The sequence below is a fragment of the Bos javanicus genome, chromosome X (genome assembly GCF_032452875.1).
Source record: "Bos javanicus breed banteng chromosome X, ARS-OSU_banteng_1.0, whole genome shotgun sequence".
NCBI lineage: Eukaryota > Metazoa > Chordata > Mammalia > Artiodactyla > Bovidae > Bos > Bos javanicus.
This window is the reverse complement of record NC_083897.1, coordinates 95664121-95690080: the sequence shown is the minus strand read 5'-3', so window position 1 is coordinate 95690080 and position 25960 is coordinate 95664121. Positions and strand designations below refer to the sequence as shown.

General features: G+C 38.8%; 1 protein-coding gene across 2 annotated transcripts in view; it reads right to left on the bottom strand.

The window, feature by feature from the left end:
- Positions 1-25960, bottom strand: part of KLF8 (KLF transcription factor 8) — a 345448-nt gene that overhangs the window by 120794 nt on the left and 198694 nt on the right. For both annotated transcript variants that reach the window (XM_061410273.1, XM_061410274.1), the window contains exon 2: positions 10915-10988. In XM_061410273.1, coding sequence (XP_061266257.1) covers positions 10915-10986 — 72 coding nt within the window. In that variant the 5' untranslated portion in view covers positions 10987-10988. The remainder of the gene's footprint in view (positions 1-10914; positions 10989-25960) is intronic.

Here is a 25960-nt window from a genome sequence, read left to right as displayed (position 1 = left end):
CTATGTTCATCAGTGATATTGGCCTGTAGTTTTCTTTTTTTGTGGGATCTTTGTCAGGTTTTGGTATTAGGGTGATGGTGGCCTCATAGAATGAGTTTAGAAGTTTACCTTCCTCTGCAATTTTCTGGAAGAGTTTGAGCAGGATAGGTGTTAGCTCTTCTCTAAATTTTTGGTAGAATTCAGCTGTGAAGCCGTCTGGACCTGGGCTTTTGTTTGCTGGAAATTTTTGATTACAGTTTCAATTTCCGTGCTTGTGATGGGTCTGTTAAGATTTTCTATTTCTTCCTGGTCCAGTTTTGGAAAGTTGTACTTTTCTAAGAATTTGTCCATTTCTTCCACGTTGTCCATTTTATTGGCATATAATTGTTGATAGTAGTCTCTTATGATCCTTTGTATTTCTGTGTTGTCTGTTGTGATCTCTCCATTTTCATTTCTAATTTTATTGATTTGATTTTTCTCCCTTTGTTTCTTGATGAGTCTGGCTAATGGTTTGTCATTTTTTTTTTATCCTTTCAAAGAACCAGCTTTTGGTTTTGTTGATTTTTGCTATGGTCTCTTTTGTTTCTTTTGCATTTATTTCTGCTCTAATTTTTAAGATTTCTTTCCTTCTACTAACCCTGGGGTTCTTCATTTCTTCCTTTTCTAGTTGCTTTAGGTGTAGAGTTAGGTTTTTTATTTGACTTTTTTCTTGTTTCTTGAGGTGTGCCTGTATTGCTATGAACTTTCCCCTTAGGACTGCTTTTAAAGTGTCCCACAGGTTTTGGGTTGTTGTGTTTTCATTTTCATTCGTTTCTATGAAAATTTTGATTTCTTTTTTGATTTCTTCTGTGATTTGTTGGTTATTCAGCAGCGTGTTGTTCAGCCTCCATATGTTGGAATTTTTAATAGTTTTTCTCCTGTAATTGAGATCTAATCTTACTGCATTGTGGTCAGAAAAGATGCTTGAAATGATTTCTATTTTTTTGAATTTACCAAGGCTAGTTTTATGGCCCAGGATGTGATCTATCCTGGAGAAGGTTCCATGTGCGCTTGAGAAAAAGGTGAAATTCATTGTTTTGGGATGAAATGTCCTATAAATAACAATTAGGTCTAACTGATCTATTGTATCATTTAAAGTTTGTGTTTCCTTGTTAATGTTCTGTTTAGTTGATCTATCCATAGGTGTGAGTGGGGTATTAAAGTCTCCCACTCTTATTGTGTTATTGTTAATTTCTCCTTTCATACTTTTTAGCATTTGTCTTACATACTGCGGTGCTCCCGTGTTGGGTGCATATATATTTATAATTGTTATATCTTCTTCTTGTATTGATCCTTTGATCATTATGTAGTGACCTTCTTTGTCTCTTTTCACAGCCTTTGTTTTAAAGTCTATTTTATCTGATACGAGTATTGCTACTCCTGCTTTCTTTTGGTCCCTATTTGCATGGAAAATCTTTTTCCAGCCCTTCACTTTCAGTCTGTATGTGTCCCCTGTTTTGAGGTGGGTCTCTTGTAGACAACATATGTGGGGGTCTTGTTTTTGTATCCATTCAGTCAGTCCTTTGTCTTTTGGTTGGGGCATTCAACCCATTTACGTTTAAGGTAATTACTGATAAATATGATCCCGTTGCCATTTACTTTATTGTTTTGGGTTCGAATTTACACACCATTTTTGTGTTTCCTATCTAGAGAATATCCTTTAGTATTTGTTGGAGAGCTGGATTGGTGGTGCTGAATTCTCTCAGCTTTTGCTTGTCTGAAAAGCTTTTGATTTCTCCTTCATACTTGAATGAAATCCTTGCTGGGTACAGTAATCTGGGCTGTAGGTTATTTTCTTTCATCACTTTAAGTATGTCTTGCCATTCCCTCCTGGCTTGAAGAGTTTCTATTGAAAGATCAGCTGTTATCCTTATGGGAATTCCCTTGTGTGTTATTTGATGTTTTTCCCTTGTTGCTTTTAATATTTGTTCTTTGTGTTTGATCTTTGTTAATTTGATTAATATGTGTCTTGGGGTGTTTCACCTTGGCTTTATCCTGTTTGGGACTCTCTGGGTTTCTTGAACTTGGGTGATTATTTCCTTCCCCATTTTAGGGAAGTTTTCAACTATTATTTCCTCAAGTATTTTCTCATGGTCTTTCTTTTTGTCTTCTTCTTCTGGAACCCCTATGATTCGAATGTTGTAGCATTTAATATTGTCCTGGAAGTCTCTGAGATTGTCCTCATTTCTTTTAATTCGTTTTTCTTTTATCCTCTCTGATTCATTTATTTCTACCATTCTATCTTCTAATTCACTAATCCTATCTTCTGCCTTGGTTATTCTACTATTTGTTGCCTCCAGAGTGTTTTTAATTTCATTTATTGCATTATTCATTATATATAGACTCTTTTTTATTTCTTCTAGGTCCTTGTTAAACCTTTCTTGCATCTTCTCAATCCTTGTCTCCAGGCTATTTATCTGTGATTCCACTTTAATTTCAAGATTTTGGATCAATTTCACTATCATTATTCGGAATTCTTTATCAGGTAGATTCCCTATTTCTTCCTCTTTTGTTTGGTTTGGTGGGCATTTACCCTGTTCCTTTATCTGCTGGGTATTCCTCTGTCTCTTCATCTTTTTTAAATTGCTGAGTTTGGGGTGTCCTTTCTGTATTCTGGCAGTTTGTGGAGTTCTTTTTATTGTGGGTTTTCCTCACTGTGTGTGGGTTTGTACAGGTGGCTTGTCAAGGTTTCCTGGTTAGGGAAGCTTGTGTCGGTGTTCTGGTGGGTGGGGCTGTATTTCTTCTCTCTGGAGTGCAGTGAAATGTCCAGTAATGAGTTATGAGATGTCTATGGTTTTGGGGTGACTTTGGGCAGCCTGTATCTTGAAGCTCAGGGCTGTGTTCTTTTGTTGCTGGAGAATTTGCTTGGTATGTCTTGCCCTGGAACTTGTTGGCCCTTGTGTGGTGCTTGGTTTCAGTGTTGGTATGGAGGTGTTTGATGACCTCCTGTCTATTAATATTCCTTGGAGTCAGGAGTTCCCTGGAGTCAGGGTTTGGACTTAAGCCTCCTGCTTCCGGTTATTGGTCTTATTTTTACAGTAGTTTCAAAACTTCTCCTTCTATACAGCACCATTGATAAAACATCTACATTAAAGATGAAAAGTTTCTCTACTGTGAGGGTCACTCAGAGATGTTCACAGCATTACATGGAGAAGAGAAGAGGCAGGAAGGAGTTAGAGGTGACCCAAATGAGATGGGGTGGAATCAATTGTGGAGAGAGTGGTGTAGCCAGTAGTCACTTCCTTATGTGCACTCCACAACTGGACCACTCAGAGATGTTCACGGAGTTATACAGAGAAGAGAAGAAGGAGGAAGGAGACAGAGGTGGCCAGAAGGATAAAAGGGGGAATGAAAAGGAGGGAGACAGATCCAGCCAGTAATCAGTTCCCTAAGTGTTGTCCACCATCTAGAACACACAGAAACTCACAGAGTTGGGTAGAGTAGAGAGGGGTTAGGGAGGAGACACAGGCGACCTGGTGGAGAAAAAGGAGAGTCCAAAGGGAGGGAGAGCAGTGAAGTTCAGTAATCTCGCTCCCTAGTGAAAAATGGGTCCTGAGGATTGGGTTCTTAAAGGTACAAAATTGGTAACAAATACATAAAAGCAAAAATTAAAAATCTAGAGCAGCGTTTGGAATTTCAAAAATATGATGTTACAGAAAAGAAGGAAAAGAAAGAGAGAAAAAACGAACAAAGAAAAACAAACAAGGTCGTGAAAATTATAAAGAAAATACAGGTACAAAATTGAGAACTAATACCAAAACGCAAAAATTAAAAATCTGGAGTAGAGTTTGGAATTTCAAAAAAAAAGGAAGAAGAGACATAAAGAGAGAAAACAAACAAACAAACAAAAACAATGTCGCAAAAATTATAAGGAAAATACAGGTACAAAATTAATATCAAATACCAAAAAGCATAAATTAAAAATCTAGAGTAGAGTTTGGAATTTCAGATATACAATGTTATATAAAAGAAGAAGAGAAAGAAACAGAAAAAAAAAAGTCACAGAAATTATAAAAAAAAAAAACTATAGGTACAAAATTGATAACATATACCAAAAAGCTGAAATTAAAAATCTAGAGTAGAGTTTGGAATTTCAAAAATACAATGTTAAAGAAAAGAAGAAAAGTAGAAGAAAAAAAAAAAAAACAAGGTCAGGAAATTATAAAATATATATATGAAGTTTGCTGAAGAAGAAAAAAAATAAGGTCTTTTTTTTTTTTTTTTGCAAAGTAATAGGTTATAAAAGTGAAAATTAAAGGAACAATAGAGGACTTAAAAAAATTTTTTTTTCTAAAAATTAAAAAAAGAAAGAAAGAAAGAATGATCGTAAAAATAGTAAAAATATATCTAGGCCTTTTTCTGGTTTTATTGTGAGTATTGTGGGTTCAGTTCATTTTTGGCTAGTTCCTTGGTCCGACTTATATTTCTCAAGATCTATAGGCCCCTTCCTATGTAGTCCGTAGTAACCACGGGGTTTTAATCTATTGCCTGTAGCTTCCAAGGTGTTTCCCTCTGTTATAACTTCTTCTGTTTGCTGGTCTCTTCAGTGTCTGGTTACCGCCCTGACACAAAGGGGACGGTGGGGGAAACTTTTTTTTTTTTTTTTTAGGCTCACTTGTTCAGTCGCGCTGTGGGGAGGGAGGGAGGGATGCTGCAAACAAATAACACTGGCATGCGCTCGCAGTGCCTCAGCCACACTGGGTCTGCCCCCGCTCACGGCGCGTGTAGCCTCCCTGCCCACGCTGCTCGGGCTCTAGGTTGTTCCGCCGGGAACAATCCGAGGCCGGCCCTGGGCTGTATGCACCTCCCAGGTCCAAGCCGCTCAGGTTCAGGCACTCGGGTAGTCCTCAGAGGCGCAGACTCAGTTGGGCCTGCATTTTGTGCTCTTCCCAGGTCCGAGCAGCTCAGGTGATGAGGTGTTTGGCGAGCGCCAATGCTGCGACTTATCGCCTCGCCGCCACTCGGTTATCTGGGTGTAAAACCGGCGCACCTTCTCAGGCAAATGTTGACCGTCCAGACCCCCAAGAAGTTTTAGTTAGCAAAGAAGCCTGCTTACAGTTTTATAGATAATGTCTCTCTGGGGCTGCGATTGTCCCCTTCCGGCTCTGGCTGCCTGTCACCGGAGGGGGAAGGTCTGCAGCCGGCTATCTCTGCTATCTCTGTTCAGTCCTTTGTTCCTTGCGCGGGCCTGGTGGTGTCTTAAGTTGGGGCTGGCTTTTCGCATGGTAGATATCCCACAGTCTGGTTTGCTAGCCCAAATTACTTCGCTCAGATAGTGCTCAGGGTATCCAGGCCAGATTCTTATTCTGAGCAATGCAGCCCACGCCACGCCTCCCTACCCAGCCCCCGCTTGCTAATGGCGTGCAGGTGTCTGCGCTGCTTCTCCGCTGGGGGAGTTACCGTAGGGCTCACAATCTGCGAGTTTTAATTGTTTATTTATTTTTTCTCCCTGTTATGTTGCCCTCTGTGCTTCCAAAGCTCAGCACAGATTCGGCAGTGAGAAGGTTTCCTGGTGTTTGGAAACTTCTCTCTTTTTAAGATTCCCTTCCCAGGACGGAGCTCCGTCCCTCCTTCTTTTGTGTCTTTTTTTGTCTTTTGTATTTTTTCCTACCTCCTTTTGAAGAGTTGGGTTGCTTTTCTGGGTGCGTGATGTCCTCTGCCGGCATTCAATAGTTGTTTTGTGGAATTTACTCGATGTTTAAATGCTCTTTTGATGAATTTGTGGGGGAGAAAGTGTTCTCCCCATCCTATTCCTCCGCCATCTTGTCTCCTCCCCCCCTAGGCTCCAGTTTCATCCACCTCATTAGAACTGATTCAAAAGTATTCTTTTTAATGGCTGAGTGATCATCCATTGTGTATATGTACCACAGCTTTCATATCCATTCATCTGCTGATGGACATCTAGGTTGCTTCCATGTCCTGGCTATTATAAACAGTGCTGCGATGAACATTGGGATACATTCGTCTCTTTCAAATCTGGTTTCCTTGGTGTGTATGCCCCGCACTGGGATTGCTGGGTCATATGGCAGTTCTATTTCCAGTTTTTAAAGGAATCTCCACAATGTTCTCCATAGTAGCTGTACTAGTTTACATTCCCACCAACAGTGTAAGAGGGTTCTCTTTTCTCCACACCCTCTCCAGCATTTATTGCTTATAGATTTTTGGATAGCTGCCATTCTTACTGGCCTGAAATGATATCTCATTGTGGTTTTGATTTGAATTTCTCTGATAATGAGTGATGTTGAGCATCTTTTCATGTGTTTGTTAGCCGTCTGTATATCTTCTTTGGAGAAATGTCTGTTTAGTTCTTTGGCTCATTTTTTGATTGAGTCGTTTATTTTTCTGGAATTGAGCTGGATGAGCTGCTTGTATATTTTTGAGATTAATTCTTTGTCAGTTGCCTCATTTGCTATTATTTTCTCCCATTCTGAAGGCTGTCTTTTCACCTTGCTTACAGTTCCCTTTGTTGTGCAGAAGCTTTTAATTTTAACTAGGTGACATTTGTTTATTTCTGCTTTTTTTCCCCCAATATTCTGGTAGGTGGGTCATAGAGGATCCTGCTGTGATTTATGTTGGAGAGTGTTTTGCCTATCTTCTCCTCTAGGAGTTTTATAGTTTCTGGTCTTACATTGAGATCTTTAATCCATTTTGAATTTATTTTTGTGTATGGTGTTAGAAAGTGTTCTGGTTTCATTCTTTTACAAGTGGTTGTTCAGCTTTCCCAGAACCACTTGCTAAAGAGATTGTCTTTTCTCCATTGTATATTCTTGCCTCCTTTGTCAAAGATAAGATTTCCAGAGGTGCGTGGACTTAGCTCTGGGCTTTCTATTTTGTTCCATTGACCTATATTTCTGTCTTTGTGTCAGTACTATACCGTCTTGATGACTGTGGCTTTGTAGCAGGTTGATTCCTCCAGTTCCCTTCTTCTTTCTCAAAACTGCTTTGGCTGTTCGAGGTTTTTTGTATTTCCATACAAATTGTGAAATTATTTGTTCTAGCTCTGTGAAAATACCGTTGGTAGTTTGATAGGGATAGCATTGAATCTAATGATTCCTTTGGGTAGTATACTCATTTTCACTATATTGATTCTTCCAATCCATGAACATGGTATATATCTCCATCTATTAATGCCCTCTTTGATTTCTTTCAGCAGTGTTTTATAGTTTTCTATATATAGGTCTCTTGTGTCTTTCAGTTCAGTTCAGTTCAGTTGCTCAGTCGTGTCCGACTCTTTGCGACCCCATGAATTGCAGCACACCAGGCCTCCCTGTCCATCACCAACTCCCGGAGTCCACCCAAATCCATGTCCATCAAGTCGGTGATGCCATCCAGCCATCTCATCCTCTGTCATCCCCTTCTCCTCCTGCTACCAACCCCTCCCAGCATCAGAGTCTTTTCCAATGAGTCAGTTCTTTGAATGAGGTGGCCAAAGTACTGGAGTTTCAGCTTTAGCATCATTCCTTCTAAAGAAATCCCAGGGCTGATCTCCTTCAGAATGGACTGGCTGGATCTCCTTGCAGTCCAAGGGACTCTCAAGAGTCTTCTCCAAAACCACAGTTCAAAAGCATCAATTCTTCTGTGCTCAGCTTTCTTCACAGTCCAACTCTCACATCCATACATGACCACTGGAAAAACCATAGCCTTGACTACACGGACCTTTGTTGGCAAAGTAATGTCTCTGCTTTTGAATATGCTATCTAGGTTGGTCATAACTTTCTTTCCAAGGAGTAAGCGTCTTTTAATTTTATGGATGCAATCACCATCCACAGTGATTTTGGAGCCCAAAAAGTAAAGCCTGACACTCTTTCCACTGTTTCCCTATCTATTTCCCATGAAGTGATGGGACCAGATGCCATGGTCTTCGTTTTCTGAATGTTGAGCTTTAAGCCAATTTTTTCACTCTCTTCTTTCACTTTCATCCAGAGGCTTTTTAGTTCCTCTTCACTGTCTGCATAAGGGTGGTGTCATCTGCATATCTGAGGTGATTGATATTTCTCCTGGCAATCTTGATTCCAGATTGTGCTTCTTCCAGCCCAGTGTTTCTCATGATGTACTCTGCATAAAAGTTAAATAAGCAGAGTGACAATATACAGCCTTGATGTACTCCTTTTCCTATTTGGAACCAGTCTTTTGTTCCATGTCCAGTTCTAACTGTTGCTTCCTTATCTGCATATAGGTTACTCAAGAGGCAGGTCATATTCCTAATTCTTTTATTCTGTTATTTGCAATGGTGAATGGAATTGTTTCCTTTGGGAATATATTCACCTAAAGAAAACATTTTTATCTTTAAGTCTGAAACTGATGATTACACAACAAAGGGCTCAGTTTGCACTCTGTACTAAGGATTATATAGGGATGTATCCAGCTTGAGGACAGTTTCTCCTTCCTGAAAAACTTCTGGCTAATCCTGTTATCTTGAAATGTGGATTGTGGGAATGGGTCTAGTAAGATCTTTGCAACCTGTGGACATTCTTTTGATTCATTGTAATAACTAATTGGAGTATATAACTCCATTGCTAAAGACTAGCAGGGGGCACTCTCCATGTCCCTTCTGATGTGTGTGTCATAAGCTTTCTCTATCTCTTTTATACTTTAATAAAACTTTATTACACAAAAGCTCTGAGTAATCAAGCCTCATCTCTGGCCCCAGATTGAATTCTTCTCCTCCAGAGGCCAATAATCCCAGCATCTTTCATATTTCAGCAACAACCTTTCAGTATGTCTAATTTTCTTAAAGAGATCTCTAGTCATTTTTAATTCTATTTTTTCCCTATATTTCTTTGCATTGATCACTGAGGAAAGCTGCCTTTTCTCTCCTTTCTATTCTTTGGAACTCTGGATTCAGATGCGTATATCTTTCCTTTTCTCCTTTGCTTTTCACTTCTCTTCTTTTCACTGCTATTTGTAAGGCCTCCCCAGACAGCATTTTTTTTTTTTTAACATTTCTTTTTCTTGGGGATAGTTTTGATCCCTGGCTGCTGTACAATGTCAAAAACCTCTGTCCATAGTTCATCAGGCACTCCGTCTATCTGATCTAGTCCCTTAAATCTATTTCTCACTTCCACTGTATAATCATAAGAGATTTGATTTAGATCATACCTGAATGGTCTAGTGATTTTCCCCACTTTCTTCAATTTAAGTCTGAATTTGGCAATAAGGAGTTCATGATCTGAGCCACAGTCAGCTCCTGGTCTTGTTTTTGCTGACTGTATAGAGCTTCTTCGTCTTTGGCTGCCTAGAATATAAGCCATATGGTCCTGTAATCCCACTCCTAGGCGTACATCTGAGACACAGAGAACAGACTTGTGGTTGCTAATGGGGGTAGGGGAGGGGAGGGGTGGGGGAGGGATGGATTAGGAGTTTGGGATTAGCAGATGCAAAATATTATATATATATATATATAATGGATAAACAGCAAAGTCTTATTGTATAGCACAGGAAATGCTATTCAATATCCTGTGATAAACTATAATGGAAAATAATATGGAATACTATATATATACACATATGTATAACTGAATCATTTTGTTGTACAGTAGAAATTAACACAACATTGTAAATCAACTATACTTCAATAAAATAAAATTTTAAAAACTCTTTCTCTATAGATTCCTTAAAAAGCTAGGAACAAATCTACAATATGACCCAGAAATCCCACTACTGTGGAATATACCCCAAGACAACCACAATTCTAAGAAACGTGTACCCCAGTGTTCATTGCAGCACTATTTACAATAGCTAGAACATGGAAGCATCCTAGATGTCCATTGACAGATGAATGGATAAAGATGTGGTACATATATACAATGGACTATTACTCAGCCACAAAAAGAACGAATTTGAGTCAGTTCCAGTGAGGTAGATGAACCTAGAGCCTTTTATACAGAATGAAGTAAGTCAAAAAGAGGAAAACAAATATTGTATATTAATACATATATACAGAATCTATAAAAGTCATATCGATGAACCTGTTTGCAGGGAAGGAATGGAGACATAGATGTAGAGAATAGAATTGACACAGTAAGGGAGGGAGCGAATGCGATGAATGGAGAAAGCAGCATCAACATATATGTACTAGCATGTGCAAAATAGATAGCAGTGAGAAGCTGCTATATAACACAGGAAGCCCAGTCTGGTGCTCTGTGATGACCTAGAGTGATGGGGTGAGGAGAGCGGAAGGAGGTTCAAGAGGGAGGGGATATATGGATAATTACAGCTGATTTGCATTGTGGTGTGGCAGAAACCAACACAACACTCTAAAGCGATTTTCCTCCAATTGAAAAATAAATAAATAAAGAAGTACACACAAAAATTATTTCTCTATAGATAGGTAGATAAAGATATGTATATTTGGATAGCTATATAGATAGAGATGTAATTTTATTTTAGGTGTAAAGATACACACATATATATATTATTTGTATCTACAGACATATGGAGTAAATAGATATAGATAGATACAAATTTTATGTATATTTGTAGATACAAGGATAGAGAGAAATTGAAAAATACATATTCTGGTGTTTCTGTCTATCTGTAGAATACTAACACACTATCCAAAAGAGTTATTGCAAAGATAAAATAAGACATTGAATTTAGTCTTCCGAGTGCTTGAAATATGGAACAGTGCTAGATAAATGATTTCTGTCTTCTACCAAGTGTCTAATCTTGTCCATATAGCCTTGATCTCAAAGGATATACTTCTTTTATGCCAGATTTACTCCCTATTTGAACCAGAAACTTAGGCATCCAAGTATTTTCTGGAAACCTCCCTTCTTTAACTCCTCTCAGTCCCCAACATGTTGTTAGAAAGAAAAATGAGCTTCAGCTTTATGATTACCATGTACTGAACACTATTATGGCTCAATATGAATATTCACTTTCTTGATAACCGACCTGTTTGAACATATGCATTGAGCCACCTTCTGAATTAAGTTGGACCTCCCAGTTGTTTATGAGTTGATCCATATCTGGAAAAGAACCAAGGGAAAGACAATTTAAAAATAAAATCTAACCCACTGTGTGGATACAGTATGCCACTAACTCTTGGTTACACATGATTGTATTCTAGAAATATAATTTTTCAGGACTTACTAGATACTAAGAAGTCAGAATTTTGACAACATTCTAATTTGCATATTCTGCTCACCAAGATAGCCCTGACTGGTCCCCAGCAGTATTAGCTGCCTCTTTCCCTCACGTCTTCTATGCATATGAATTTGTTTCTTTCAACGTGTCCAACTAGCACTACCTTCATAGGAATATCCTTATAGCTACATAGTTTCCTGAATTCTCCCCTTTCTGGCCTAATTCTCACTCCATACAGAAGAGTTCCACCCTCCTGTATGGATATTTACTCTAATAAACTTGCTTACACATCAATGCCAAATCTCTCTAAATAAGCATTTTATCTTTCTACTTCTCTTAAACATGCAAGCCAAGAGTGGTTAATATAAACAATTTTCTATTTCTCTTTTAGATAATTTTTCCTTTTTAAAAAAATCAAAGTCTAGTTGATCTACAATGTCATATTAGTTGCAGGTGTACAGCACAGTGATTCAGATATATATTCAACTAAAAAAAATTCACAACCTAAAAGTTGAGTTATGTATTATTTGGCAGGACTTTTTAGGACTTTAAGCCTGGCAGGCAGCATCTTGAGTAAACCCTGAGAGAACTGCTCTGAGGAAGTAAGGGGGGTAGATAGGATATATAGGAGTTTTGCAACACAGGGCAGGTAATCAGAATACCAAAAGATTACTGTTAAAGAAAACCAGAAATCCCAAATTAAAGAAATGATTGTGATGTTGTAGAGTAGCTGAATGAAGCCACCAAGTGTTTCCTTTTTCCTCTTAATGAAAGTAAACACTAGGTGGCTTCATTCAGCTGCCCTATACTATCATAATCATTTCCATCACTAGTACCTACCAGCACCTCATCAACCAGATTTCCTTTCATTTAGCTACATTCTAATCTCACTAGCGGAGAAGGCAATGGCACCCCACTCCAGTACTTTTGCCTAGAAAATCCCATGGATGGAGGAGCCTGGTAGGCTGCAGTCCATGGGATTACTAGAGTTGGACACCACTGAGCAACTTCATTTTCACTTTTCACTTTCATGCATTGGAGAAGGAAATGGCAACCCACTCCAGTGTTCTTGCCTGGAGAATCCCAGGGACGGGGGAGCCTGGTGAGCTACCATCTATGGGGTCGCACAGAGTCGGACACGACTGAAGTGACTTAGCAGCAGCAGCAGCAGCAATGTCACTAGAGGTGAAAATATAGGGCAAGAAAGATGAAGTCATAGCTTGCTTTTGACTTAAATGGTCAGATTTCAGATCACACTAAGTTTCACCAAGTCGATTGCAATTAGTTTCATTTATGACCTGGTTGCATTTCAAAAGATAGTCTATAAAACAGTTAATTGTTTTGGATGTCAACTACATTTACTCACAGAAATGTTCATTTTACGGGTCACAATAGCTGTTTAAGACCTAATGTAGTTAAATGAACAGCCAGCGAGGATACAAATTATAATACAGAAACACAAAAGAGTAAAAGATAAACTTATAAATAATTCCTTTGTTTATTGACTGTTAGGAATTAAAGAAAATAGTCTTAATTAGATAATTAGATAGGCAATAATACACAATGAATCTTCTACTGAGATTATGAGGAACATTTCTGGGTCATTATCAAAGAGTTTAGAGAATAAATATCTCCAATTTTCTCTCAAAACACATTTTCTTTTCTTTGATCCATATATATGAGTAGAGCTGTTCTTGTATACATTCAGCACTTACAAAATATTTATGCATAACTACTATGTGTCAGAGGTTATTCTGGGTTCCCTGATGGCTCAGATAGTGAAGAATCTGCCTGCAATGCAGAAGACCCAGGTTCAATCCCTGGGTCAGGAAGATCCCCTGGAGAAGGGAACGGCTACTCACGCCAGTATTCTTATCTGGAGAATTCTGTGGATAGAGAAGTTTGGCAGGCTACAGTCCATGGGGTCACAAAGAGTGGGATACAACTGAGGGACTAACACTTTCAGAGTTTACACTAGGCACCTTGTTATCAGTTTTAGATCTGGGTCAACCAGACATGGAGAGTCAGCAAGTATAGAAGAGAGCACTGAACTGGGAGCTAGATGCCCAGGAATTATATCCTATAATCTTTGTCAAGGCATTTTTCTTTCTAAGCCTCAACTTTCCCATGTAAAATTAAAAGATTTTAAATCGTTCTCTGCTGAGCCCTAAGGCTTCTATGAAGCCTCTTTAGGGGTAGGGGTTAGGGTTAATGGAGAAAGAAATCTAGTAATGAATAAGTACTTCAGAAGTTAGATGCAGAAAACTCAACTCTAATTTCCATTAAATTGTAAATTTTTTGAAAGCAGAGATTTTCACCTTTGATGTTTTCTTCAGTAATGTATTTAAAAGGCTTAGAGTAGTGTTTGGTACATGATAGTCTTCAATACATTTATAAAAGTTTTTGATGAGTGACAGAAAAGGAGAATGAAGTGTGTCTTCTCATTATAAGAAATGGAAAAGAATAAAAGAAAATTAAAGAGGTTAAAGTATAAGAGATGTTTGAGGTGTAATTAACTGTGAAGTATAAGGGGTCAGAGAGGGCAGCCATTTCTGATTTTAAGAAGGAGGGGGAAAGGAGGTGCAATTGTAGAAAAAGAATGTCTGGTCAGATAATTTTCATACTGTACAGGTGGGCCATAATGAAAGCCAGGAGAGCTTGTTTGGTTGTTGCCAGAAAAATCTGTAGGAGAGAGGGGAGATAATTTGGTACTTCCTCTCCATTCATCCAGGACTTTCCTGGTGGCGCAGACGGTAAAGCGTCTGACTACAATGCAGGAGACCCGGGTTTAATCCCTGGGTCGGGAAGATCTTCTGGAGAAGGAAATGGCAACCCACTCCAGTATTTTTGCTTGGAAAATCCCATGGACGGAGAAGCCCGGTAGGCTACAGTCCATGGGGTCGCAAAGAGTTGGACACAACCGAGCAACTTCACTTTCATTTTCTCCATTCATCCATCCCTCGACTAAGGTTTGTTAATTCTAGCCAAGAGAATTTCAAGAGGCCTCTCTTATCTGCTCTTCCTCAATTCCTATGGATTATGAAACAACAGGGTTGAGGAAGCAAAGTGACTTTGATAAGCTATTTAACACCTGTGAACCTCACTTCCTTTATCTGACAAGAGGTAGAGGAAATGTCACATGTATAGGGTTAATGTGAGGATTCAATGGATTAGTACAGGTAAACACACTTAAAATAGCTCTTAGCGTATAAAAAAGTTCTCAATATAATTAGCTATTGTTATCATCACTACCATTATTATTATTAAGGATAAGAATCTTTCTCTCGGGACCAGAAGAATATCTCCTAGGCATCAGACAAGTTGTTTATACTCAGTGTGCTTACAAACCTTCTCCACCTCCTATATTTACAATCTAAATTGTTTACCACTACTATCAATCTATTCTGTGTCAGTGATTGACGGTCACCTTTGACTCTTCTCTCTCCATTTCCAGCCAACTGTTTATCAGATGCACTAAAATGTACAATATGTCTTAAACCTAACTTATCATCTCCAAGTCACTTCCCATTCTTGTCCATACATCATATTGCCTAGGTTAATATCCTGGTTCTGCAACTTTATAACATTAAGACTTCAGGCAATTTTTTCCATCACTGTTTGTCAGTTTCCTCAACTATAAAATAAGGATAATAATAGTACCAGCTCATAGGATTTATCAATTTAATATGTGTTCAAAAGTTTAAAACAGTACCTGGCACAAAGGCATTGTCTGTTTCCCTTACCATAAAGTGAGCCCCACAATAGATACTTCATCTTGTTCTTCTCTGTATCCCTTTCTTTTAGCAGAGTTCTTCTCTATACAGTGTGCTAACGGCCAGTGAATGGTCAGGAGATAAGAAAGGTTATTTAATGGCAATAATACTATAATGCAAAGGTGGGCTCAATAAAGGACAGAAATGGTAGGGACCTAACAGAAGTAGAAGATATTAAGAAGAGCTGCCAAGAACACTCAGAAGAATTGTACAAAAAAGATGATCAGCACCCAGATAATGAGGATGGTGTGAACACTCACCTAGGGCCACCTGGAATGTGAAGTCAAGTGGGCCTTAGGAAGGATCACTACAAACAAAGATAGTGGAGGTGATGGAATTCCAGTTGAGCTGTTTCAAATCCTGAAAGATGATGCTGTGAAAGTGCTGCACTCAATATGCCAGCAAATTTGGAAAACTCAGCAGTGGCCACAGGACTGGAAAAGGTCAGTTTTCATTCCAATCCCAAAGAAAGGCAATGCTAAAGAATGCTCAAACTACCACACAATTGCACTCATCTCACACTCTGGTGAAATAATGCTCAAAATTCTCCAAGCCAGGCTTCAGCAATATGTGAACTGTGAACTTCCAGATGTTCAAGCTGGTTTTAGAAAAGGCAGAGGAACCAGAGATCAAATTGCCAGCATCTGCTGGATCATCGAAAAAGCAAAAGAGTTCCAGAAAAACATCTTTTTCTGCTTTATTGACTATGCCAAAGCCTTTGACTGTGTGGATCACAATAAACTGTGGAAAATTCTGAAAGAGATGGGAATACCAGACCACCTGACCTGCCTCTTGAGAAACCTGTATGCAGGTCAGGAAGCAACAGTTAGAACTGGACATGGAACAACAGACTGGTTCCAAATAGGAAAAGGAGTACATCAAGGCTGTATATTGTCACCCTGCTTATTTAACTTAAATGCAGAGTACATCATGAGAAAGGCTGAATTGGAGGACACACAAGCTGGAATCAAGAATGCCGGGAGAAATATCAATAACCTCAGATATGCAGATGACACCACCCTTATAGCAGAAAGTGAAGAAGAACTAAAGAGCTTCTTGATGAAAGTGAAAGTGGAGAGTGAAAAAGTTGGCTTAAAGCTCAACATTCAGAAAACGAAGATCACGGCATCTGGTCCTATCACTTCATGGAAAATAGACGGGGAAACAGTGGAAACAGTGTTTGACTTTATTTGGGGGGCTCCAAAATCACTGCAGATGGTGATTGAGCCATGAAATTAAAAGACGCTTACTCCTTGGAAGGAAAGTTATGACCAACCTAGATAACATATTCAAAAGCAGAGATATTACTTTGCCAACAAAGGTCTGTCTAGTCAGGGCTATGGTTTTTCCAGTGGTCATTATGGATGTGAGAGTTGGACTGTGAAGAAGGCTGAGCGCTGAAGAATTGATGCTTTTGAACTGTGGTGTTGGAGAAGACTCTTGAGAGTCCCTTGGGCTGCAAGGAGATCCAACCAGTCCACTCTAAAGGAAATCAGTCCTGGGTGTTCATTGGTAGAACTGATGTTGAAGCTGAAACTCCAATACTTTGGCCACCTGATGTGAAGAGTTGACTCATTTGAAAAGACCCTGATGCTGGGAAAGATTGAGGTTAGGAGGAGAAGGGGATGATAGAGGATGAGATGGTTCGATGGCATGACCAACTCGATGGACATGGATTTGGGTGAACTCCGGGAGTTGGTGATGGACAGGGAGTCCTGGCGTCCTGTGGTTCATGGGGTCGCAAAAAGTTGGACATGACTGAGCGACTGAACTGACCTGAAATGAATGGCAATCATCAAGGAGTCTAAAAAATATTATTTTTGTCCTATCTATATCACAAATATTTTAGTCAAATGGCACAAAGGGTATAGCTGATAGTTAGGAATGTTTCAGCCATTTCTGGTTAGTGTCCTCTCACTCAAAGAACAGCCAATTGGAATAGCCGCTAGAAAACCCTGGGCAACATTCTAAATGTTGGTAAGAGTGAGTAAACGGAAAGCTATTAGGAAGGTATATATGCTTCTCTCTTAAAAAAAAAAAAAAAAAAAAAAAAAAGTTTTCTTTAATATATAGCCAGACCAAATCTAAAACAGAAGGAAATTAGGGTGTACAGAACAGTCTTAAAGAAAACTCAGGTTTTTTTCAAGGGCTTTATAAACTTTTTACTTTTCTCTAGAGTTGGTGCCACACTTCAAAGTGTCTGTGACTAAGATGCTCCTTAGAAATTGTTTAAGAATTGGTCAGGAAATACCCAAAGGGGGGTTGGTATTGAGATGTTATTGAGATGTGAACCATATGGGCAGGAGGGCTTCAGAAATGCAAATTACCTACTTAAGATAATAACCATTATTCTGCTTGAATTGGCTCTTCAAACCTTTTTGTCTAGAAGCTAGACTTTCTTGGATTTCCCTGGCAGCCCTGTGGTTAAGACTCAGTGCTTCCACTACATGGGTGTTGGAGGGTGGGGGGAGAGTGGGGGTACCTGTTCCATCCCTGATCCCCTTAAGGGGGAACTAAGATCCTGAATGCTGAGTGGCATGGCCAAAAAAAAAAAAAAAAGAAAGAAAGAAAGAAAGAAAGAAACATTCTAGAAGCTGGATTTTCTGGTTCTTCTCCTTTTAAAAAAATTATTTATTTATATTTATTTATTGGAGGCTAATTACTTTACAATATTGTATTGGTTTTGTCATACATTGACATGAATCCACCACGGGTGTACATGTGTTCCCCATGCTGAACCCCCTCCCACCTCCCTCCCCATCCCATCCCTCTGGGTTCTTCTCTTAAGGAAGGGAATACTGGAGGAAAAAAAGGAGAGAGGGAGGAAGATTGAGTCCCATCCATAGCAGGTCAATGTCTCATATATACAAAACATCACAAACCATGCTTCCGGGACTATGACCATAGAAATTTCATAAGATTATACTACTTTTGTCATATTCCAAGTTTATTTTGCTACCCACTGTATTCCACAGTGATCTGCTTGTTTTATGAACATGAACAGTGCCTTCAAAGGACAGGAGCAGGTATTGTTGTTCATTGTTCAGTCACTAAGTTGTGTCCGACTGTTTGCAACCCCATGGACTGCAGCACATCAGGCTTCCCTTTCTTTTACTATCTCCTGCAGTTTGCTCAAATTCATGTCCATTGAGTCAGAGATGCTAACTAACCATCTCATCCTCTAACCATCTCATCCTCTAACCATCTCATCCTCTGCCACTCTCTTCTTTTGCCTTCAATCTTTCTTAGCATCAGAAGCAGGTAACTGACAAGTAAAAACACACCCCACTCTTTGGCCAGAATTGAGGAGGAAAAAGTGTCTATGGATGAAGTAAGAAGTTAAATCTTTAAGGAGGGAAGCAAAGCAGAGCCACTAGAGTCTACAACTACAAAAGAAAGCAAAGAATTGGGGATCTTGACACTGACCTATGAAGTTACTTTGTATCTTAACGAGATAGAGCATTTTGCAATACAAATAATAATCCCTCATGTGCATCTATATAACTTTACAGTAGGGAAATAGAGAGCTTTCATGTATCATTCCCATTTCACAGGAAATTAATTTGGAGGCCCAAGGTCATAGAGTTTAAAATTGATGGAGTCAGAACCAGAACTCTTATCCTCTAACTCAAATTACAGTACTTATAGTACTCCCTCACTACTTTCTAATACCCCAAATCTGGTGAGTATCTTCTTTCTAAAAAAGTTTCTGCTAAAAGAAAAACAACTCTAAGGACAACAAATCAATCATTTCAGAAGATCTTGAGCAGATAACACTCACTTTCAGCCTCTGACATATAAGAAATTCTGGAACTGCTTGAAAAATGAAAAATCAATGTTTTAGTGTTTTGAGATTATAGGTAATTTAAAAAGCATTTCTTATGTCTCTTATGTTAGAAAAAGGTAACTATAGGCCAACTAGATACACATATATTTTCAGACAGTTTAATTGTATATCTTCCAGGGGAATAGAAAGTTTTACAATAGTCCTCTGGGAAAATCTTCAAGATTGAAGCTACTCTGAGCATGACATTAACAACAAAATGGTGATAAAAGAACAGTAATTGCCAACAGTCACTGAGTACTTACTATGTGCTAGGTACAGTGCTGCTAAAAGAATTAGTTTATTTAATCCTCATAATTCTAAGAGTGGGTACATTATTTCTCCATTTTTCAAATGTGGAAACTGAGACACAGAAAGATGAAGAAGCTTATCCTCAAATCTTCCAGCTAGTAATGGTAGAACTGAGATTTGAGTCTCAGCACTCTAGAGCTGTAATGCTCCTTGAACTGGGTGCCATTGAGATCTCCCAGTATCTACTTGAAGATTATATATTTGAGGGTAAATGGTTGCTAGAAAAAAAAAATAGTTAATAAAAGGAAACTGAAAGATCCTCCACTTTTCTGATTTCTTCCCAAAAGGGTCACACCTATCACCATAGAAACATTGGAAAACTCAGAATCAAAGAACCTCCTCTTGTGACATCTCAGCAGGTAGCTCACTATGATTTTTCTATTCAAGAGTCTCAACATACACAAAATCTAGAGGGTGTCTGAGATACATAATCCAAATTATAGGAACCACCACCAGAGAAGGTATTCAGAAGTGGCTCCAGCCTATAGCTTCTTTTCTCAGCTTTCCTTAATGTGATTAAAGAAGCTAGGGACAACTGAAATGCTAAAACACAAAACATGAATTTAAGAGGAAAGAACATATTACCATGAGGAAAGTGAAGGCTGCATATATAATGCGAAAAAATGAAGTTCAATATTGTATCATTACTATAATAATCAGCTAAGCTTGAAAGAGTGAACTACTGTGAGGTAATTAAAAGATAAGGTGATAAGAAACACAAGAAAGGAGTTGAGCAAGCCATTTGACTTTTCCAATACCTCAGTTTTTTCATCTGCAAAATAGAGATGCATCAACTTAACCCTATCCCTCAAAGGGTTGTCATGAAGTTCATTGTGACAACACATATAAAAATTCTTATAAGATGTAAATGCAAAATTTACATATAAGATTTTAAGAATACCTTTGTCAGAAAATCCAAAACAAAATTACACAAAAGTATGTTTCTCTGGTGGCTCAGATGGTAAAGAGTCTACCCGCAGTGCAGGAGACCCAGGTTTGACCCCTGGGTTGGGACGAATCCCTGAAGAAGGAAATAACAACCCACTCCAGTATTCATGCCTGGAAAATCCCATGAACAGAGAAGCCTGGCAGGCTACCATCCATGGGGTCGCAAAGAGTTGGACACGACTGAGCAACTTCACTTATGTACAATATGTACAGTCACACTTTAAAAATCTAAGCCACTCACAATAACAATACCTAATTTTACGATTTTTGTATTCTCACGTGAGTTTATGTTCTAACAAAATCACCTGCAAGGTGTTCAGTGCTTTCGGCCACTTTCATTCCCCCCAGAGGCTGATATTAAGCTCCATTTTCTTTTTCACAGAAAACCCAAATATGCATGAAAGAAAAATCACCCTAGAATGTGATAGAGATTAAGATTCTTGATTCTGCAAAGTTAAAGGGAATTATTACAAATGTTTAAAACTAGCAATGAAAGTGGATTTGAGGTTCAATGATCTCCAGAGCCGAGTTTTAGTTCTAGTTCAATTACCAAATTGTTGAATAACTTTGGACATGTCCCATCACTTAACGTAGAAAGTGGAAATAACTCATTGTGAATCTCATAGGATCATTGCAAGGATCAAATGCAAGAGTAGATTTAAAAGGATTGTATGAATTAACCTCAGATTTCTCAAATTAGTCCCCTCATTCTCCTTCAAATAGGTAAATTTATTTTAAAAAATCTTACATGCAAGAAATTGATAGAACTTATGTTAAAAAGTGCTATAGTTAAAGAAGTCAGCATGAACGATGGGAAAATCTTTTACTTAGGAGCTGAAGACCTATGTTATATTCCACTGTTATCTAGGAGTGTCATTTTGAGTAAATTACTTAGCCCTTTTCAGGTCTCCTCCAGTTATAACACTATGATATATGGCAGAGGACATAGATGAAAGTTTGACCTATAGTTTTCCAAGTTTCTGTTTAATCTGTTAAATTGATATCATTCAAATGCATACAAAAGTAAAGATGAATTCCCTGTGCCTATTCCCACCTATTCTCAGCCTCACTGATTTTCAGTCATGGAAAATCTTGTTTCATCTGTATCCCCAACTCACTTCCCCACCTCAGTGGCTACTTTTAGGAAAATACCAGATATATCAATTCAATTCTACAGTATATCCAAAGGGACATATTTAATCTTCACAATCTCTGTGAGGTAAGTACTGCTGATTCCATTATGTACATGAAGAAATACAGACTCAGAAAAATTAATATTCCCAAGGTTACAGAGCTGGTAAATGACTTGGATTTGAATCTAGGGATGATGTCTGATACCAATGCTCTTTTCTTCCCTTAAAGTAATTGCGACTATCTTACACTTTGAAATAGTTTGATGATGTTGGAAATAATAATAATGGAGATGTTTTTATATGTTATCAGTATGCTCTACTATTGAACATTTGAAATGAGTATTAAATGATTCTTAGTGACTGTGATGTTAATCATCTGACAAAACCTTAAGGAATACAGAGCTCCAGCTTGGCACTGAAGAATTGGTTTAGAAAAAGGGATCTGCAAAATCATATAAAATCTCATGCAATCCACTTTATTACTTTATACTACTGTTTCATGCAACAGTCTCCTCCAATAAATGAAACATGGTGCCACTGCAGCAACCAAAACGAATATAAAACAACACAGTAGTCTTTGCCCATGCTTGTTACAAGTGCTTCAGGGCAGCCAATTTATCTTTTGAACGGCTTCTCCACTCACTGTCTGAGCTACCTGACTCATGAGCACCAAGGCAAGTAATCCTATAAGAGTCCTGAAGAAGTAAAGTGAAGTCGCTCAGTTATGTCCAACTCTTTGCGACCCTATGGATTGCAGCCTACCAGGCCCCTACATCCATGGGATTTTCCAGGAAAGAGTACTGGAATGGGTTGCCATTTCCTTCTCCAGGGGATCTTCCCAACCCAGGGATCGAACTCGGGTCTCCCGCATTGTAGGTAGACGCTTTACCATCTGAGCCACCAAGGAAGTCATAAGAGTCCTCAGTTCAGTTCAGTTCAGTTCAGTTGCTCAGTCGTGTTTGACTCTTTGCGACCCCATGAATCGCAGCACGCCAGGCCTCCCTGTCCATCACCAATTCCCGGAGGTCACTCAGACTCACGTCCATCGAGTCAGTGATGCCATCCAGCCATCTCATCCTCTGTCGTCCCCTTCTCCTCTTGCCCCCAATCCCTCCCAGCATCAGAGTCTTTTCCAATGAGTCAACTCTTCACATGAGGTGGCCAAAGTACTGGAGTTTCAGCTTTAGCATCATTCCTTCCAAAGAAATCCCAGGGCTGATCTCCTTGAGAATGGACTGGTTGGACCTTGCAGTCCTAGGGACTCTCAAGAGTCTTCTCCAACACCACAGTTCAAAAGCATCAATTCTTCGGCGCTCAGCTTTCTTCACAGTCCAACTCTCACATCCATACATGACCACTGGACAAACCATAGCCTTGACTACACGGACCTTTGTTGGCAAAGTAATGTCTCTGCTTTTCAATATGTTATCTAGGTTGGTCATAACTTTCCTTCCAAGGAGCAAGTGTCTTTTAATTTCATGGCTGCGATCACCATCTGCAGTGATTTTGGAGCCCAAAAAAATAAAGTCTGACACTGTTTCCACTGTTTCCCCATCTATTTCCCATGAAGTGATGGGACCGGATGCCATGATCTTCATTTTCTGAATGTTGGACTTTAAGCCAACTTTTTCACTCTCCTCTTTCACTTTCATCAAGAGGCTTTTGAGTTCCTCTTCAGTTCCTGCCATAAGGGTGGTGTCATCTGCATATCTGAGGTTATTGATATTTCTCGCGGCAATCTTGATTCCAGCTTGTGCTTCTTCCAGCCCAGCGTTTCTCATGATGTACTCTGCATATAAGTTAAATAAACAGGGTGACAATATACAGCCTTTACGTATTCCTTTTCCTATTTGAAACCAGTCTGTTGTTCCATGCCCACTTCTAACTGTTGCTTCCTGATATGCATACAAATTTCTCAAGAGGCAGGTCAGGTGGTCTGGTATTTCTACCTCTTTCAGAATTTTCCACAGTTTATTGTGATCCACACAGTCAAAGGCTTTGGCATAGTCAATAAAGCAGAAATAGACGTTTTTCTGGAACTCTCTTGCTTTTTCCATGATCCAGTGGATGTTGGCAATTTGGTCTCTGGTTTCTCTGCCTTTTCTAAAACCAGCTTGAACAACTGCAAGTTCACGGTTCACGTATTGCTGAAGCCTGGCTTGGAGAATTTTGAGCATTATATTACTAGTGTGTGAGATGAGTGCAATTGTGTGGTAGTTTGAGAATTCTTTGGCATTGCCTTTCTTTGGGATTAGAATAAAAACGGATCTTTTCTAGTCCTGTGGCCACTGCTGAGTTTTCCAAATTTGCTGGCATATTGAGTGCAGCACTTTCACAGCATCATCTTTCAGGATTTGAAATAGCTCAACTGTAATTCCATCACCTCCACTAGCTTTGTTCGTAGTGATGCTTTCTAAGGCGCACTTGACTTCACATTCCAGGATGTCTGGCTCTAGGTCAGTGATCACACCATCGTGATTATCTGGGTCATGAAGATCTTTTTTGTACAGTTGTTCTGTGTATTCTTGCCACCTCTTCTTAATATCTTCTGCTTCTGTTAGGTCCATACCATTTCTGTCCTTTATCGAGCCCATCTTTGCATCAAACGCTCCCTTGGTATCTCTAATTTTCTTGAAGAGATCTCTAGTCTTTCCCATTCTATTGTTTTCCTCTATTTCTTTGCACTGATCACTGAGGAAGGCTTTCTTATCTCTCCTTGCTATTCTTTGGAACTCTGCATTCAGATGCTTATATCTTTCCGTTTCTCCTTTGCTTTTCACTTCTCTTCTTTTCACAGCTATTTGTAAGGCCTCCCCAGACAGGCATTTTGCTTTTTTTGCATTTCTTTTCCATGGGGATGGTCTTGATCTCTGTCTCCTGTACAATGTCACGAACCTCAGTCCATAGTTCATCAGGCACTCTATCTATTAGATCTAGTCCCTTAAATCTATTTCTCACTTCCACTGTATAATCATAAGGGATTTGATTCAGGTCATACCTGAATGGTCTAGTGGTTTTCCCTACTTTTTTCAATATAAGTCTGACGGACTGTGGTCCACTGGAGAAGGGAATGGCAAACCACTTCAGTATTCTTGCCTTGAGAACCCCATGAACAATATGAAAAGGCAAAATGATAGAATACTGAAAGAGGAACTCCCCAGGTCAGTAGGTGTCCAATATGCTACTGGAGATCAGTGGAGAAATAACTCCAGAAAGAATGAAGGGATGCAGCCAAAACAAAAACAATACCCAGTTGTAGATGTGACTGGTGATGGAAGCAAGGTCCAATGCAGTAAAGAGCAATATTGCATAGGAACCTGGAATGTCAGGTCCATGAATCAAGGCAAATTGGAAGTGGTCAAACAAGAGATGGCAAGAGGGAACATCGACATTCTAGGAATCAGCGAACTAAAATGGACTGGAATGGGTGAATTTAACTCAGATGACCATTATATGTACTACTGCAGGCAGGAATCCCTCAGAAGAAATGGAGTAGCCATCACGGTCAACAAAAGAGTTTGAAATGCAGTACTTGGATGCAATCTCAAAAACGACAGAATGATCTCTGTTCGTTTCCAAGGCAATCCATTCAATATCACAGTAATCCAAGTCTATGCCCCAATGAGTAACGCTGAAGAAGCTGAAGTTGAACAATTCTATGAAGACCTACAAGACCTTTTAGAACTAACACCCAAAAAAGATGTCCTTTGCATTATACGGGACTGGAATGCAAAAGTAGGAAGCCAAGAAACACCTGGAGTAACAGGCAAATTTGGCCTTGGAATACAGAATGAAACAGGGCAAAGACTAATAGAGTTTTCCCAAGAAAATGCACTGGTCATACCAAACACCCTCTTCCAACAACACAGGAGAAGACTCTACACAGGGACATCACCAGATGGTCAACATTGAAATCAGATTGATTATATTCTTTGCAGCCAAAGATGGAGAAGCTCTATACAGCCAACAAAAACAAGACCAGGAGCTGACTATGGCTCAGACCATGAACTCCTTATTGCCAAATTCAGACTTAAATTGAAGAAAGTAAGGAAAACCACTAGACCATAAGAGTCCTGGGACATCTCAATTTTCAGTACCTATGGAGGTCGTATAAATAAAGTTATCAATAACATTAATCATTATTGTTATTTTCAAGGCTACATATTGATTCTAGGATCTAGCTACAAAAAACAAACAAAAAGCTGGAGGAGCTACATTGTACATATTTATCAGAACTAGTCTTTAAAATAAGAAAATGAATACGTTTTTATTATAAATTCTTATTTTAATTGAAAATGAAGCAACTACATCATTGACAGCAGTGAAAGAAAAAAAAAAGAGCTAGAGTAAACAGCTCCAACTAATTAAAAATTAAATATCTGTTCAGCATTGTGAAGACCTTTCTGAGGATATTGTACCTTGTTTTTGAGTTTGCATTTCAAGGGAAGTGAAATGGAAGAGAAATGAAACAAATTCTAGAGAAACAAATGGTCAATTTTTAAAAAAGAAAAAAAAATGGAGCTCAGTTAATAAATCTGGATCAGTACATTTGGCAAAAAAGAAGGGTAAGGAAGGCTGTACTGATGACTGCATTCAAAGGCTCATGTTAGGTATTAGGAGAAAGCAGAACTACTGTGTTATTACTGGAGATTACAGGTGACTTGAGGATTTTACTAATGATAGGCAAGTCTTTATAGATAACTTTATAGACATAAATAGTCAACACTATAGTAAAAACTGTGCATATATATATTAAATATACAATATGATAATTTATATATAATATAAACACATATATACACATGTATATTACATATGTACATGTGTGTGTATACATATGTATCTATGTACATATGTATTTACAT